Genomic DNA, 16,906 nt, shown 5'->3' with positions numbered 1-16,906 from the left:
TCAATGGAGGAGCTACACTTCTGGATACGTTCAGTTCCAGAGAGAGACTGAGAAAAAATCTGGCAGCACGCACGAAGAGGACAGTGGGACTACCATTACCAGTGTGCCTTGCAAGCGCCGTCAAGCGTCCACTAGAGGGCAAGCCACGCCACGTTAAAAGAAGGTGATTCCACACCAGCCCCCTTTGTGCAGCATACACCTCTGAAGAAGTTGACAGCCATCAACGAAACGCGTCAGGTCACCTGCAAGAAAAGAGCCTGCCTGCAATCACTCTCAATAAAGTTTTAACCAACTTTGCAGCGTGTGCGACTCACTTGGCTTCCCAGGAGTGGAGGTAGGGGAGAGCCGCCTGGAGATATATATATATATATATATATATATATATATATATATATATATATATATATATTACCACAAAAGTTGCCCTGACAGCTATGTGCTTAATGAAGCCTTTAATGATAAAACCGGAAATTCAGCTCCAAATTTAAAAGGCTCTTACGCGTTTCAGAGCGCTTGGGCTTCTTCATCAGAGAGGGACATCGGGTGCAACTACCATCTTCAACAGCACCTTTCACTGCATGCAGACTATTTAGGTGTTACCGGTGCACCATGCAGGAGTGTTTCCGTTCCTAGAGCATGCTGGTGTTTGTAGTATAATGTTCCATAGCCCAAGTGGGTTCAGTTTGATTCCGTGTCTTTGCTTAACTTTCATCCAGCCCCATTGGGTTGCGGAAAAGAATCTTCGGTCTTTCTTAGTTCAAAACACAGCCGCTCCTGTAGTTCAGAAATGTTCGAAACCTCTTGGGCCCCACGTTGCCTTGAGGGGTGTGGCGTCCTTCACGGCCAGGCTGCCGTGTTTAAGAATACCACAAAAGTTGGTATTGTAGTGGTATTGGAATCTCTTTTTGCACTGACACTATTCTAGTGTGCAATAATAGTGGATTGTTTACAGTAGAAGTATAGTGTATTATTGTTTACATTAAAGCACTTGCACTTTATTTGCACTCATGTGCAATATGAATAAATTGTTTACAGTAAGAGAGTATTATTGTTTACATACAAGTACTGGCACTTTATGAAAATAATAAGGATGTGTTAGATCCGTTGTAATACCAAAAAGCCCACATTCCATTCATTCAAAGTTTTCCCTATAGACAAAGCCATGTGTAACAATCTGATATTCATTGTTAGCTGTCCCAGGGTTAATAATTATGTTCATGTGTAAAAGTTTGTTGGTCAGCATGCGATAAGGAATTCTAGAAAAACATGTAAATGCCTTCCCACTTTTTTGTTATACGGGCACTTGCCCTAACACACGCATATTTTTAGAAAATGGAATCGATTTTAAAGCGCGCTTGCACTTTATTCTGAATGTTTATATATCCATTGGTTCTGAAATGTTGAAGATGGGATATTAGGTTTCAACACATAATTATTGGCATTTACTGTGATATGAAACGTCCTTTTAATGCTGAATGATGTATTCTTTTACAAGTGTTAAAATGGCCACCGCACTGTGAGACAGCTTGACAATGATTTGAACGTCCGTCTACACTGTTTACTACCACTTTTCTGTATTTTAATCAGTCCCTAATGGCGGCAAAAACATTGTGATCAAGGGAGCATGACTCCCGAAACGGGTTGATGTAACTCTGAATAAAGAAGCCTGAAATAATAATACCCTTCTTCGAGTGCCGGATGATTTCCTTTTTTACGAGTGTGGATATCCTAATGTTGAAAGTATGTGTGTATATATATATATATATATATATATATATATATATATATATATATATATATATATATAATACACAAATTCCTAAATCAATAAAAATAAAACAGTGGTTACATTAAATTATTTTGACATCAATTTCTCCTTAATGTCCCCTGTGATAAGTGCTATTTTGACCCATTTTATGAAATATAATTTCTAAACCCCTTCTGAATTGGTTTCTTTGAGACTAAAATCAGAAATTACCAAAAAACAAGCAGAAGTACTTTTAAAAAATGCACAATTGTGCAAAACAAATATTCAGGGTAGAAACCTCTAGTGACTACCTCTATTTAAGATTAATTCTTAAAACCTATCTTAATAAAATTAAATATTAAATTAATTTAACAAATTGCACTAGATAACTTATTCTCTATTAGAATGCCTTGAGCTATGAATATTTATATTCCCTTTGAATACTTGTTTTGACTGAAAATAATCCGTACATGTTTTAGAACCCAATATTCCCTTTACGGATCATTTTTCTAAACATCCTTTATTTCAACTGAATGGGTCAACAATCAACACCTGAAATGTTTCCTTAGAGGTTAGTGTAACTATTTTTGGGAGACCCTCACTTGACTCCCACTCTATATCTCCACTAGGAATAACATTGGCTATTGGGCTTTGTGTATCCTTCCTACCCCATTGCAATCTCATACCACTGCCACACGAGCAGTCTTTTATGGCTGCATAATGAATCTACATGATAGAACCGGAATTTAAACAACCTACCAAGGCTGCCTCTGACTGCCACAGGCAAGGGATGAGAGGCAGCAGGAGGGTGATGAGTAGACCTTTGTGTTGGTTATCAACAATTAAAATGTTTACCATGCATACAGTTTCATCATCTTGTAGGCCTTATGCCTCTGTGTTCAAGAGCCTGTCTTCCAGTATTCGGCTCATTCTCTGTGCTCAAAAGCCTGTCTTACAGTTTACAGCGGTTTTCATCAAACTTATAGCTGTCACTAACCTCAGTAACGTCTTGCAGCCTTTGTTTCAGTTCATCATTTGACATTTCAGAATTTGTATCTGTGGAGAAGGAAAAAAAGGGGATGGCAAGCATTAACTTAATAATAATAATAAAGACATTTGTAAAGCGCCTGGTTACGCCATCTCGGCATGTCCCCGCGCTGTGGAGAGAGGACTGTCAGAAAACAGATCAAAGCTTAACAGAAACTAAATAGTGAACAAATGTGTTTTAAGTAATCTCCTAAAATTTGTTTCCAACCTTTATAACCTAAGGCATAATGGAAGTTTATTCCAATTTTGTGCTATTAAAAAGCTAAATGAGCGGCCGCCCATTCTCGCTTTCTTTATCTTAGGGATTTCCAGCTTCCCAGTACCACAGGATCTCAGGGAACTTCCTGGAGAATACCTGGTGACCAGATTCCCCAGATAAGACGGAGCCTGATTCCGAAGGATCCGATGACAAATGAGCAGTGACTTGAACAGCACTCTATTTTTGACCGCTAACCAGTGAAGGGCCTCAAGGGCGGGCTTCGACGCTGCCCTTCTGGGCAACCTCAGAACCAACTGTGCAGTCGCATTTTGCAGTACCTGTAGCCGTCCCAGATTCTTTACTGATGCTCCCAGATATAATACATTCCCGTAATCAAGACGGGAAGTGATGAGAGCATGCATCTCGTCTGTCTAGCTTCCAGCGGCAGCAGGTCTAATGTTTTGCGTAAAGTTTTTAAAACACCAAAACATTTCCCCACTAAGCGACGAATCTGGCCATCATTGGAGAGGAAGGGGTCCACCCACCCCCCCAGATTTTTAGCCTCTGTACAAGGTGTGGGGGTAGGACCCAGACACTGTGGCCACCATTCTGAGGTCCAGCTAGATCTATCTCCACCTACCACCAGCACCTCGGTCTTGCTTCCATTCAACTTTAAGCAGTTCTTATTCATCCAGGAGGCAAGCTCCTGCATACATGCTTTAAAGTTGGATGCTTCAGCCGAGGGCGCCTGGGATAGCGAGATCAGCAGCTGGGTGTCGTCCACGTAGGAGACTAACTCCACCCCAAACGCCTGTACAACCTCTGCCAGGGGAGACATATACAAATTAAACAGAGTAGAGCTCAGGGCAGAGCCCTGAGGCACCCCCTGTTCCAGTGCAATGTCCTTGGACTGAAATGTCCCTCGTTGGACCTGGAAACTACGCCCTACCAAGAAAGATTTCAGCCAACACAGAGCTGGACCAGAGACACCACCTCTGTTCAGACACTGCAGCAAGGTGTAATGCGCCACAGTGTCGAATGCTGCACTGAGATCTAACATTATCAGTGCCATGGTGTGTCCCGCGTCCACTCCTTGCCTAATAGTCTCCGTGGCTCTTAGTAGAGCGATTTCCGTGGAGTATCCTGGCCGAAAACCTGATTGAGAGGGGTGTGAGAGCTTGGCCACCTTCAAATGTGCCATCAGTTGTTTATTTATTTATTTATTTATTTGGGCATTTATTAAGCGCCTGGTTACGCCACTGGCGTGTCCCCGCGCTATGACAAGTGAAGTGGCTGTCCCCCCTCCTCCCACAAAAGCTATCTGCTGAAAAGATGCGTTTTAAGTTTTTTTCTGAACTGGACTTCGGAAGGTTCGAGTCGAAGTTCCAGCGGGAGATCATTCCAGCGCTTGGGAGCAAGGTATCTAAAGGATCTACCTCCCATACGAGCTTTGGATACTCTTGGGACTTTTAACAGCCCAGTCTGAGAAGACCGAAGACTGCGTACGGGCTCATAATGGGATACTAGGCTCTGGAGCGGAAGAGGTGCTTTGCCGCTCAGGATACAGTGACATGTGGCAAGGGGCTTAAACTCCACTCTCCTCTCAATGGGGAGCCAATGGAGGGCCCGTAGAGCTGGTTTGGCGGAAGACCTCCTAGGGAGTCTGAGAACCAGCCGCGCTGCCGCATTCTGAAGAACCTGCAGGCGGCCCATAACCCTGCCTGTGGCCCCAGATAGAGCAGGTTCCCATAATCAAGTCGGGAGGTGACCAGGGCATGCACCAGCGTCTTTCGAGCAGAAATGGGAAGCAGATCTAACACTTTCCTAAGGGCTCTCAGAACACTGAAGCATATCCCCGCCACCCGACCGACCTGTGGACCGAAGGTGAGGTCCTTATCCAGCCACACGCCAAGGTTCCTGGCCTCGCGGCAGGGAGCAGGAACTTCACCCAGACAGGGTGGCCACCACGCCGACGACCACGCAGACGGTGCACCCCCCACCACGAGCACCTCGGTCTTGCTGCCGTTCAACTTTAAACAGTTTGCGGACATCCAGGCAGCGAGATCTTGCATGCAATTCCTGAAGATGTCCGCTGCAAGGCATGGCGCACGCGATAGGGAAATGGCCAACTGCGTGTCATCGGCGTAGGACACCAGGCGAAGACCGTATCCCTCCACGATGGCCGCCAGGGGGGAGACGTAGATATTAAATAGGGTTGGGCTCAGGGACGAACCCTGAGGTACGCCCTGGCCCAACTCAATCTCCCTGGAGTAGCAATCACCCAATCTGACTTGAAAGCACCTATCAGACAAGGAGGACTTGATCCAGCCACGCGCAGCTCCTGTCACCCCTCCTCCATTCAGACACTGTAGCAAGGTGGAGTGTGCTACAGTGTCGAATGCTGCGCTTAAGTCAAGTAGGATCAATGCCATAGTTTGGCCCTCGTCCACTCCCTGTCTAAGTGCTTCCACCGCCACGAGAAGAGCAGACTCCGTCGAGTGACGGGGGCGGAAGCCAAATTGCGAGTCGTGGAGTAGCGAAGCCGTCTCCATGAACTGCATAAGCTGTATGTTGGCTATTTTTTCCGCCACCTTCGCCATATAGGGCAGGAGGGAAATGGGACGGAGGTTGTCCAGTTTTTCAAAGCTGACGTTGGTCTTCTTTTGCAGAGGAATTACCACTGCCTGCTTCCAGGCCTTCTGGACCACCTGAGACTCAAAGGAGGTGTCCAGTAAATGACGCACATAGGGCTCTAGTACTGGCAAGCTGTCCTTTAGCCGACTAGGAGTGGTCGGATCTCTGGGGGAACCGGATTTTATAGATCCACAGATACGGAGAAGTTCCGTAGTGGAAGGAGTAACAAAAATGGTTAAACGTTGTTCCCCTCTCATTCTGGAGGATTCCGAGGGGGCAGAGCTACTGTCTGTTCTCTGGGGGAAGGAGTTATAGATGTTGGTGACCTTGGTTGCAAAGAAAAATAAAGTGGTTTATTGACCACTTTATCTGCTACCTTCGCTAGATAAGGCAGCAGTGAAATAGGCCTCAGGTTTTCTAGAATGTCGTGACTGACAGTGGGTTTCTTCCTAATGGGTAGAACCACAGCTCTTTTCCAATTCACTGGCAGCGTATGTAGTGAGAAAGAGATATCCAGGACATGCCTAATATAAGGCTCAAGGATCTCCAAACTCTCCGCTGACACCTTAGGAGGAGCAGGGTCTCTAGGGGAGCCAGATTTAACACTGAGACAAATGTTTCTTAAGTTCTCAGGGGGGGGGGGGCAGAGAAATGTTCCAGTGTCCACTCTGTCTTACAGTCTCCCAACTGTTCTTCAAAATCCCTTCCATTCATTGGACTGCCAGCGAACGAAGAATAAATATTCCTCACTTTCTGAGAGAAGTATTCTGCCACCCTGTTGCATTCTTCCACTGAATCATTACAGTCTTCCCAGAAGAAAGAAACCTTCTTATCCAGAACAGTTATGTTAATTCTCTACTCCCAGCTGCAGGAAGCTTTTCTTTAAGATACTCCTTGAGACATTGCTTCGTTTTGAATTCCGATATGAGCAAAGACTAAACAAACATTGGTGAAATAATTGAGACATATTTTCTTGTGATAAGAACAAGAAAACAAGCATTGCTAAAAGCAGGATTGTAACTTTGTTACGTGAGTTCTGAGTTAAAACATTGTTGTAAGTGCTGAATTAAGCTAGCAGTGCAGAACTAAATAATAGTAGGGAGCTCATGAGAAGCTCGATATTTAAGTACTAGGGTGCTTGTGTTTTCTTTTCTTTATTTTACAGGTCAGACCCCTCCCTTTTCTTCAATAATGACAACAATCATCAGGTATGCTGCATGTATCACGTATAGTTTAACCCAAAGGTACTAACCATATTAACCAGTTGAAAGTGGAATCACTTCTAGTTGTTGTTATCATTTGCTAGTATTCATGATCTGGTATTTTTCTTGTTAAAGGCTTTCACAAGTCACGAAGAGCCTGATGATTATTCAAGTGTCAGCTAGGGCCAGTAAACAGTAGGTACGTCCTCATACTCTGTTAAATGTCGACATGTATCTCATGTGAGTTCTCAGTGAATAGAGATCTTACTTTTTGCATATTGTGCAGCACCAGTTAGAAGCCAGAAGGCCAGGCACACTTATCAAGAGAAGCATCATTGGATTCCACAAGGACCAGTGTTTTGTTTGTTTGTTTCTCTCTCCACTTCCCTTTTCCCTTGCGGGGCAATCAGAGTAATCACGTGTTAGTAATCCTTGTTACCTGGTTAATCCACATGGGAGTTGGGAGTTTGCAGCATCAAAGAGAAACAAGAACAGCAGTCTCGTGGTTTGAAGCTCAACAGAAAGCGAAACCACAATAAATGCTGTTTCTTTTTGATACTGCAAACTAGAAGGGCTATCTAGAATGGATGTAAATCAACTAACCCAGTTAGTACAGAAAATGAACGAAGAGATGCAGGAGTTACGGTTAGAAAACCAATCTTTGCGTCAAGAATTAGATAGAACTAAAACTGGCTTTACCACCTGGAGGGGACCCTCCGAGTTGGGACGCCCTGTTTTGTCCCCCCCCTAAATTTGGAGCTCCAGCTTTCAGCGCTCAGACGTCAGAAGGTGCACCTACTGAGCAACCAGTGCAGGTCACTGTGGTTACCCCCACTCCTGTTCCTCTGGCAACCCCAGAAAGGTTTGTGGGAGATGCCAACCGGTTTTCGTCTTTCATGAGTCAATGTCACCTGCATTTTTTATGTAAACCACAGATTTTTACCACTGATTCTACTAAGGTGTCCTTTATCATTTCATATTTAGGTGGAGTAGCAGCTGATTGGGCTATGCCACTAGTTGATAACAATGACCCTCTTTTGCATAATCTAAATGACTTTAAGCAGGCATGTCAAATCTCTTTGCCAAACATGTTTTCTTTCAAGCCTCCGACAATGAGCTGTTGAATTTACGGCAAGGATCCAAAGATTTAATCACATACATCACGACTTTCAATAGATTGCTTGCAGAAACACATTGGCCAGCAGAAAAAAGAGTGTCTCTCTTTTATCGCGGTTTGAAAGATGAGATTAAGGATTCGCTAGCTCATATTGTTGAGTTACCCGACAATTTTGCTGAATTTCAGGAATTTGTGGTAACATTAGATCACAGGTTAGGAGAACGCAAGGGAGAAAGACCTAGAAATGACATTAGGAATCTTTATTTCAAGACAGAACGAAAAGAACCTGACCATAAACCCTCCATAGTTGAGCCTATGCAGCTTGGGGGAATTAAAGGCCCTTTATCTCATGACGAAAAAGAAAGACGACGAAAAGGGATCCTTTGTTTATACTGTGTGAAAGCCGGGCATTTTGCCAAAAACTGTTCTGTGAAACCAGTCAAAAAGAACGTCTTAGTTATTACAATAGAGTCGGAAAACCTGTTATCTCAGGGAATGTAGAGATCGATTCCTTGGGAAAGTCGGTTGGAAAGGTCTCACGATATGCAACTAGTGTAATGACTCATGTACCCAAACACTTCGCGGTAAGGTTACTCTTGATTCTGTCCACTCAGCAGAGACATAGTATCCCTGTGCTTATTGATTCTGGAGCCACAGGCAATTTTTTTGATCTGGAATTAGCTAGGAAACTTCAGCTGACCCAAATATCCAAAAGAGAACCGGAACCAGTTAGGGCTGTTGATGGTACAGCCTTATCCTCTGGTTTGATTTGATTCAACACAACTCCGCTTTTGCTTGTTGCTGATAATGGTCATTCCGAATATACTGTTTTTGATTTAATTGACACACCGACTTTTGGGGTTATTCTTGGAATCCCTTGGCTAGAACTTCATAATCCAAGTATAGATTGGGTTAAACGCACAGTGACACTGGATTCAGCTCATTGTAGATTACACTGTTACCAAAACACAAGAGATCCTAATATGCCCCTTTGTTGTGCTACTGTAGCCGCCGACCATCCTGAACTCCCCAGTGAGTACCAGGATTTTGCTGATGTGTTCGATCCAGTCAAAGCAACTAAGTTACCGCCCCATAGAATCTACGATTGTAGAATAGACCTTATTCCAGGAGCGAAACTGCCATGCAGTAGAATATACGCTTTGACGGAGCCTGAAAACCAATATCTGCGAACCTATCTAGACGAATTGCTAGACCTAGGTTTCATCCGACATTCCACCTCACCGGTGTCGTCGCCTCTTTTTTTTGTAGCGAAGAAGACGGGAAACTTGCGCGCTTGTATTGACTTTCGTGCCGTCAATAAAGCTACCATTAAGAACAGGTACCCATTACCTCTGATTCCCGTCCTTCTTAATCAAGTGAAGGGCTCCAGTGTATACACTAAACTGGATTTACGCGGAGCCTACCATTTAATTCGCGTAAAAGAGGGCGACGAATGGAAGACTGCCTTCTGCACCAAATTTGGCCTGTTCGAATACAAGGTGATGCCCTTTGGTTTATGCAACGCTCCTGCAGCGTTTCAGTATTTCATAAACGAGGTGCTGCATGACCTGTTGGACATCTGTGTCATCGTGTACATAGATGACATTTTGATCTACTCAAAGAACCCAGAGGAACACACTAAACATGTTCGGTTAGTCCTGCAGAAACTCAGGGATAATGATCTATTTGTAAAACTGGAAAAATGTGTGTTTAATACATCCAGGGTGGAATTCCTGGGCTATTGGTTATCTCCTGAAGGTATCACTATGGACCCCAAAAAGGTAGAAGCAATTTTGAAGTGGCCTTCTCCTACACCGGTCAAAGACGTACAGCGTATCTTGGGATTTGCAAACTTCTACAGACGCTTTATAGCTAAATTTTCAGAAATCGTAGTACCTATCACTACACTGCTACAAAAGGGGAAGAAATGTTTCTGGACTCCTGAAGCAGATCTGGCCTTTTCAACCCTAAAAAAGGCTTTTACATCAGCACCTATACTAACTCATCCATATCCAGATAGACCCTTTTTTGTGGAAGCAGACGCCTCGCAAACTGCGATAGGAGGAGTCTTGATGCAAAAAAATAATAGAACAGGTCATTTACATCCCATAGCTTTTTTCTCAAGAAAACTGCTACCTGCGGAACAGAATTACACAATTGCAGAAAGGGAATTACTAGCGATAAAAGCAGTCTTTCAGGAATGGAGACACCATCTCCTGGGGGCTAAACACACAGTAACAATTTTTTCGGATCACAAGAATTAGCAATTTTATTCCACGGTGAAGACTTTCACTCCAAGACAAATGCGCTGGCTGCAATTCTTCAGTGAGTTTGATTTCATAATTACTTACCGCCCTGGAGCCAAACAATTGCTCTCTGATACCCTCTCTCGATTAGTATGTGAAAAGCAAAACAACCCAGAAAAAGAATCAAAAAGTATAATCCCAGCTTCCGCGTCATGGGCCCCTGCTTCCGCGTCTTTTGGAACCCGACTACCTCATTGTGCAAAGTTCGGATCTTTTCCGCGTCTGAAGGTCGGACGAAGGTAGCGGCTGCTACGCTTCAGTCTTGTTCGATTTCCTCCTCGGTTTTAACATACTTGGACTCATAGGGGTTTTTTCAGTCTTCTTATTGACTTTTTCCCCTATATTACTTTGGAGACGTAATTGGAAGTTGCATTACGTTTTACATTGGACACTTTCATGCCCCATTTACACGAGTGGATTGTAAAGACTCCACATTGGGACTACGCTGACACCATCGACCGGGTGTGGACTCCTTCTTTGTTATAACTAACATCATAAGGACTGAAAAACAAGTACAAGGCACCTGTGCCGAGGTATTGGAAACCTCGTCCTGTGAATTGCGGAGTACTGTGCGGAGGCTCCTTCATCTTTGTTCTCTGCCACCGTGGGATTGACCTGGGACCGAGGGACAGCTCTACGCCTTGCCGGACCCGCTGCGCGGGTCCCGCTGCGCCTGCTGACTGTGGGGCTTCGTGAGGGGAGCAGAACTTGCCTGAAACCTCTCTCCATACTGGCAGGGCTGCGAGCAGCCTAACAGGGACTCAATTGTCCAGGAGTCCCTGCGTGCTATACCTGTGGCCGCTCTCCCTGCCGGTCACGCCCCCTGAGCCGGATAAAGCTGCACTGCCTCCACTACCCAGCAGGAAACCTCGTCCTGTGAATTGCGGAGTACTGTGCGGAGGCTCCTTCATCTTTGTTCTCTGCCGTCGTTGGATCATCTTGGGTAAGCCCCGCCCCACTTACAGCTAAACTCTCCTCCTATAAATCCAAACAGCAACCCCCGCGTCGCGGGAGCACGCAGGAGCGCCCGGGGATAAGCCCGGGACAAGGGCGGGACCGTCTGTGGCCGTCAGGGGCCTAAGGAGGCTGGGCTGGGCCCACTCTCTTTCGCCTGCACTTCCTTGATCCCAGTTGGATTGCGATATAGGTTCTGGTCATGCCCTCACCGGCCCTAGGCGGAACTCCAGTGAAGGCGGGGGGAGGCAACACCGGGACTCTGGACAATTACTTTAAATCGGCAAAGGGTGACGGGGGAAAGGAAAGCTCTTTAAAGAAACGTAGGGCAGAGCGTCGCCGCTCTATTGAACACATGAAAAATAGGCCTCTGAGTGACATAATCCCCTATCCTATCTCCCAAGAGGAAAGTCCCCTTAATGGTAGCCAGGATCCATTATCCCAAGAAGGCGTCCCCCTATTATTACGGGATAGCATCCCCAACCCTGGCTCATTCCCCGAACAGACCACGGACGTCATCCCACTCCCAATTTCCAGTAGTATGGCTGTCGATTTAGTCACCCAAACGCCCCCTGTAGTTAAAACAAGGAAAAATAAGCCCAAGCAAATTGTCGTGGCTGAGGTGCATGGCCCACCACCAAACAAGCGCAGAAGGAAGACGAGGGGTGGGCAGGGGAAGACCAAGATACCCCATTCCGATTTTTGACAAATTCATAAGTCTGCACCCTCGTCAGACAGGCCGATAGTGAATGTGCACAATGCTACTCCCCCTAAGGGTACTAACACCATTACTGCTGCTTCCAACAGCGACCAAGGGAACAACCCACCTAATATAGTACCCCCTGTCACTTCTTTGGGGAACATAGAATTCCTACTTAGATCACTCCTGCTGCCCATTAGCGAGAGTTTGAAGAAAGTAGAGATCAGGCTCACCATCTTAGAGGCAACCCTAACCAGCCTGAAAACCTCGGCCAGTAAACAGAGTAGAACCACTGAGTCCAATCCACCAACAGGAACCTTCCCCAATATCCAAAACCCTCCTACCAACGCGGGACCCCCTCTGGGTGCCGTTGCCGTCCCCCCTTTGCAGCCACTCATGGCCAACCCAGTTCCAATCCCATTCAACAATTCCAGCACCTTACCCCCACAGACAATAGACCCAGCTTCCCACAGTTTAGCTCCTGGCACAAATTCTGGGGTACCACCTGATGCTAGTATTGTTCCCCTACTCCCTGGCAAGCCCGCTCCCAGACCACGGAGACCCGACCTGCCACCGGAAGCTAATAGCCTCATGGTGGTTTTGGCGGGTGCTCCCCCTCTCGAAATGGGCGAAAGTGAAAACTTCCAATCACTCAAGAGGAAAATCATCAAATGGCTGAACTGCAACAGACCTCTCCCAGCACATCTCAACAACGAGATCATTATGGTGAGAAGGGTACCATGGCTGGGGAAGACGAGAAAAACAATAACAGGGGACTGCATCATGGTGTCTTTCCGAGACCCTGGGACAGTATTACATATTTGCGCTGGGTCAAATAGATCACTGGATTCTACCATGCAGACTCTGCCAGTCTCTTTCTTCTTTCCCCCTATTCGCATGCACCACGATCTGCCACAAGGTAATTGGACAAGGGTCGAACAGAGACCCAGATATAGGGGATATGCTGCACGTCCAGTCTACCGACCCCCGGAGACACCCTTTTTGGACTACAATCGTTTTAATTGTCTGAGTGGACTGGATGGGGTTGATTGACTGTTCTTAAACACTGACTCCAATCTTGTGACCTCGGATAACGGTCTCAGTGAACCTTCTGATCCAATTGGACTTACCGTTGACAATGGTCCTGATGCAGTAATTGGTGTAGCATCTGGCACTGGCTCCCCCCTTACTATTACCCCTGTAACCCCCTCGCTGCTGCTCCGGCGCACCTGAGACTAATCTGGTGGAATGTGGCCGGCCTAGCTAATAAGCTGGACACTCAAGACTGGGTAACTTACATTGAGTCTGGGGATGTTTGTATGTTCCAGGAGACTTGGGCAAGGGAAGAACATAGGCACCAGGGCTACCTGTCATTTTCCTTCCCGGCTAGGTGGGAGGGTAAGGTGGACTCACAACCTGGGTGGCATCCCACCTAGGCTGCCAGGCTTCACGTTTACCGGTGTCATCAGATGATATCCTAGCGGTTCTATTGGCCTGGCCGAACCAAGCGAAACTTGCCTTGATAAACATCTACTCCAGGCCAGTGGGAGTTTCTAGAGAATCTTCCACCATAGATGAGCTTTCAGTTTATCTATCTGAAATCTCAAGAGATTTACCCTATGTAGTGGGAGGGGATTTAAATTCCCATTTCGAGCCGCTGTCTGGTCTCTTAGAGGGATTCCCCATGGAAGAAGAGTCCAGGTGGTCAGTACCTTCGGTAGTAGCTCCTCCCCCGAAGGCTTGGACTCCTGTAGCACTGCAGATCACTGCCCTCACCCTAAAGCATGGAATCAGAGCCTGCAATGGGCGTATTAAGTCTGATGTACCAAGCAAAACCACGTATAACAGAGTGGGAAGAGAGTCCCGCTTGGACTACGCCCTTGTACAGTTAGTGAATTGGCCATCTATCCTGGACTTTAGGGTCACTGAGAGACTAGATAGTGATCACAACGCCCTTGAACTTGATTTCATCCACCCCGGTCTACAAGCCTCTATAACAACTAAGGAGGAGAACAAACCTGAACTTCTACTGGGTATCAACAGGAGAAGAATCAGGTGGGAAAAACTTGCCACGAGCCAAGTGAAACTCCTGAGGCTCTACGCAGGACTAATCCCCATTTTGGAAAGAGTGGGAGATCTAGTTAATGGCGTGGGCAACAAAGATTCCCATGATAAACTATACCAGGCCCACGAGGACCTCATAAAGGGAGCGGCCTCTAACCTCTTTAGTAAGGTACAGAATTCGAGGAGGGGGCCGCAACACAAATCCTCATGGTAAAATGCAGCCTGCAGGAAGGCAAAGGGAGAACTTCTCAGAAGCATCAAGGAGGGACTAGGTGGAGAGAAGTTACGAGAAAGAAGAGGGGCATACAAAAAACTGGTCGCCCATGCTAAAATTGAATGGGAGGAGAACCAATGGGTGGAGCTAACTAGTTCCCTCGCAACAAGAGACCACCGAATGTTTTGGAGAGTAGTAAACGGGGGTCGGGGAGCCTCCACTCTGCAATAGAGCCAAATATTGCAGCAGGGGTGTGGCAGGCACACTTCCAGTCTCTCTATAGTTCTGAGCTGGGAGAAACCATGAATGACATCGGTAATGGATTGGCTGAGTACGACGGGGATTTGATAACAGTGGGGGAGGTTAAGGCAGCTATAGCAGGACTGACATCGGGAAAGGCGCCAGGACTGGATGGCCTACCCGGGGACCTGTTCAAGCAGGAGCCCGATGTTTGGGCCCCCTACCTTGCTGTTCTGTTCAATGGAGTTCTGCACGGCATGGAAATCCCGAGTACTTGGCTGGGGGCAGAGGTGGTTCCCATATTTAAAAAGGGCTCGCCCCTGCTCCCAGCCAATTACAGACCAATCAGTTTAATTGATGTGTCACAGAAGCTGTTTGGTAGGTTACTGTTGAACCGGCTTCAGGACTGGGCAGAAGAGACGGGTGCCCTTAGTCCGTATCAGGCGGGCTTCAGGAAGGGAGTCTCTACAGTGGACCAGGTTTTTCGTCTGAACATTATCTACTGGAGGGCAGCGATATTCGAAGGTGGCAGCCTATACACAATATTTGTGGATCTGAGGGCCGCCTTCAACCTGGTGCCCAGAGGGAAACTTTGGAGTGTTCTGGCCGAGATGGGGGTCCCCCCGGATATCCTGATAATTTTACAGAGACTGCACCATAATAACTATGCCCGGGTCAGGTTCGGGAAACTTGGGGAACTGACGGACAGATTCCCCATTGACAGGGGGGTTAGACAGGGTTGTGTATTGGCACCGACCCTGTTCTGCCTCTTTGTCGACGGGGTAATCGCCCATCTCAACGCCACTGAATACACTGAAGTCCCAAGGTTGAACGGCAGCAGGGTGCCTGCAATCATGTTTGCAGATGACACCCTGCTGCTGTCCAAAACCCCCATGGGGATACAGAGGATCCTTGATTCATTTGTGGCCTTCTGCACAGATAGGGGCTTAGAAAACAACGCTGCAAAAACTAAGTTTATGGTCCTGAACCCAACTCAAAGATCACGCCCGAATCCCCTACTGGGATCTTCACATCTAGAGAGAGTCTTCACCTTTGAATACCTTGGTGTAACGTTAAACGAAACCATGTCCTGGGGAACACACCAGACTAGGGCTAATCTTAAATTAGTGCAGACCACTGGGGGCATTGGTCGGATGATGAAAAGTTCCACATATCGTCCGCTGGGGCCGCTCATTCAGATCTACAAGGCACAGGCCAGGGGTGCTATTATGTATGGGGTGGAACTGTGGGGTCATACATCTTCCCGCAGTCTGTCTATAACCGAGAACAATTTTATTAGACAGATAGTTGCACTCCTGTCTAGCACTCCGCTCCTTCCCTTGAGGATGGATCTGGGACTGAGACCAATAGCAGATGAACTAGGTCTCAGACCCATAGTCTTCTGGCGAAGGCTATGGAGTAGTGAAGAACTTTCCACTTACAGGGCGGAACTGAGGGAGTTTCTAACCCACCCCAAAGCTTTACAGATCCCCTGGATAAAATATACACAAAAGTCCTGTGTGAGATTGGGACTCCCTGACCTGTGGTCCGATCCAGCTAATGCCTCACTAAAGATCCCACGGAGAGCTCTGGTCAATGCTTACCACGAGCAGAAATTAGCTAAGGCCTTGGACTGTCAGGGTGAGGGGTCATTAAAATCTGTATTTACGCAAAGTAAGGATTCATACAGGCTGGAGAGGGTCCTGGACGCTATGTCCCCTGTGCTGGCCAGGAAGCTATTCCTCCAATGGAGATATGGCACACTGCCTCTGCGATCCTATACTAGCTCCTGGTCAACACCGCCCTCTACCAAGCAATGCCCGGCATGTACTTGTGCTGAGGAAAGCGATTCACATGTGGTCTTGTTTTGTCCAACCTACAAGGCCGCCAGGAAATATTGGCTCCTACCACTTATTAGAAACCTTGGTTGCAGGGAGTATCTCCCGATGTATAGAATTTTAAAAACTGATGTTTCGAGTACAACTGTGTTTGCATTAGCTAAATTTCTTACAAATGTCTGGCATACTCGCACCCGTATTCTAAAGTCGCAGGTTCCCACCTAATTTTAAGTTTAACTAATTTTACATGTATGGTCTCTTATCTGTTTTAACTCTAGTTGTACTTAATTCTTAGAGTGGAAGGATTTTACATTGTACAATATGTATTTGTTGTTTTTCCTTGATGGTTTTACAATGTTTGAAATATGTTCTTATTGTATATCTTTGATGGTCAAATCGGCCGAAATAAAGATTGAAATAACAATAATCCCAGCAGAGAAAGTTTGCGCTGAAACCACGTCAGATACGTTTTTTGATTTAGTCAGAAAACAGGTTAAGGCTTTAAAACAGGAGAAGTGGTTATCCCAGAAACACAACACAATAGAAGATGGTCTATTCTTTCACAGAAAGAAATTGTTTATTCCAAATGAAGAATTGAGCCAACAAATCTTGAGATGGAATCATGATTTGGGTACAGCAGCACA

At 46.2% G+C, this 16,906-nt stretch overlaps 1 protein-coding gene across 1 annotated transcript in view; it reads right to left on the bottom strand.

Annotated features, from left to right (window-relative positions):
• Nucleotides 1-16,906, bottom strand: part of CCDC125 (coiled-coil domain containing 125) — a 307,161-nt gene that overhangs the window by 224,933 nt on the left and 65,322 nt on the right. Inside the window, exon 3 of the mRNA XM_086960825.1 lies at nt 2,745-2,803. Coding sequence (XP_086816951.1) covers nt 2,745-2,803 — 59 coding nt within the window. The remainder of the gene's footprint in view (nt 1-2,744; nt 2,804-16,906) is intronic.

The sequence above is a fragment of the Lissotriton vulgaris genome, chromosome 3_1 (assembly GCF_964263255.1).
Source record: "Lissotriton vulgaris chromosome 3_1, aLisVul1.2, whole genome shotgun sequence".
Classification (NCBI taxonomy): domain Eukaryota; kingdom Metazoa; phylum Chordata; class Amphibia; order Caudata; family Salamandridae; genus Lissotriton; species Lissotriton vulgaris.
This window is presented reverse-complemented; position numbering and strand designations above follow the sequence as displayed.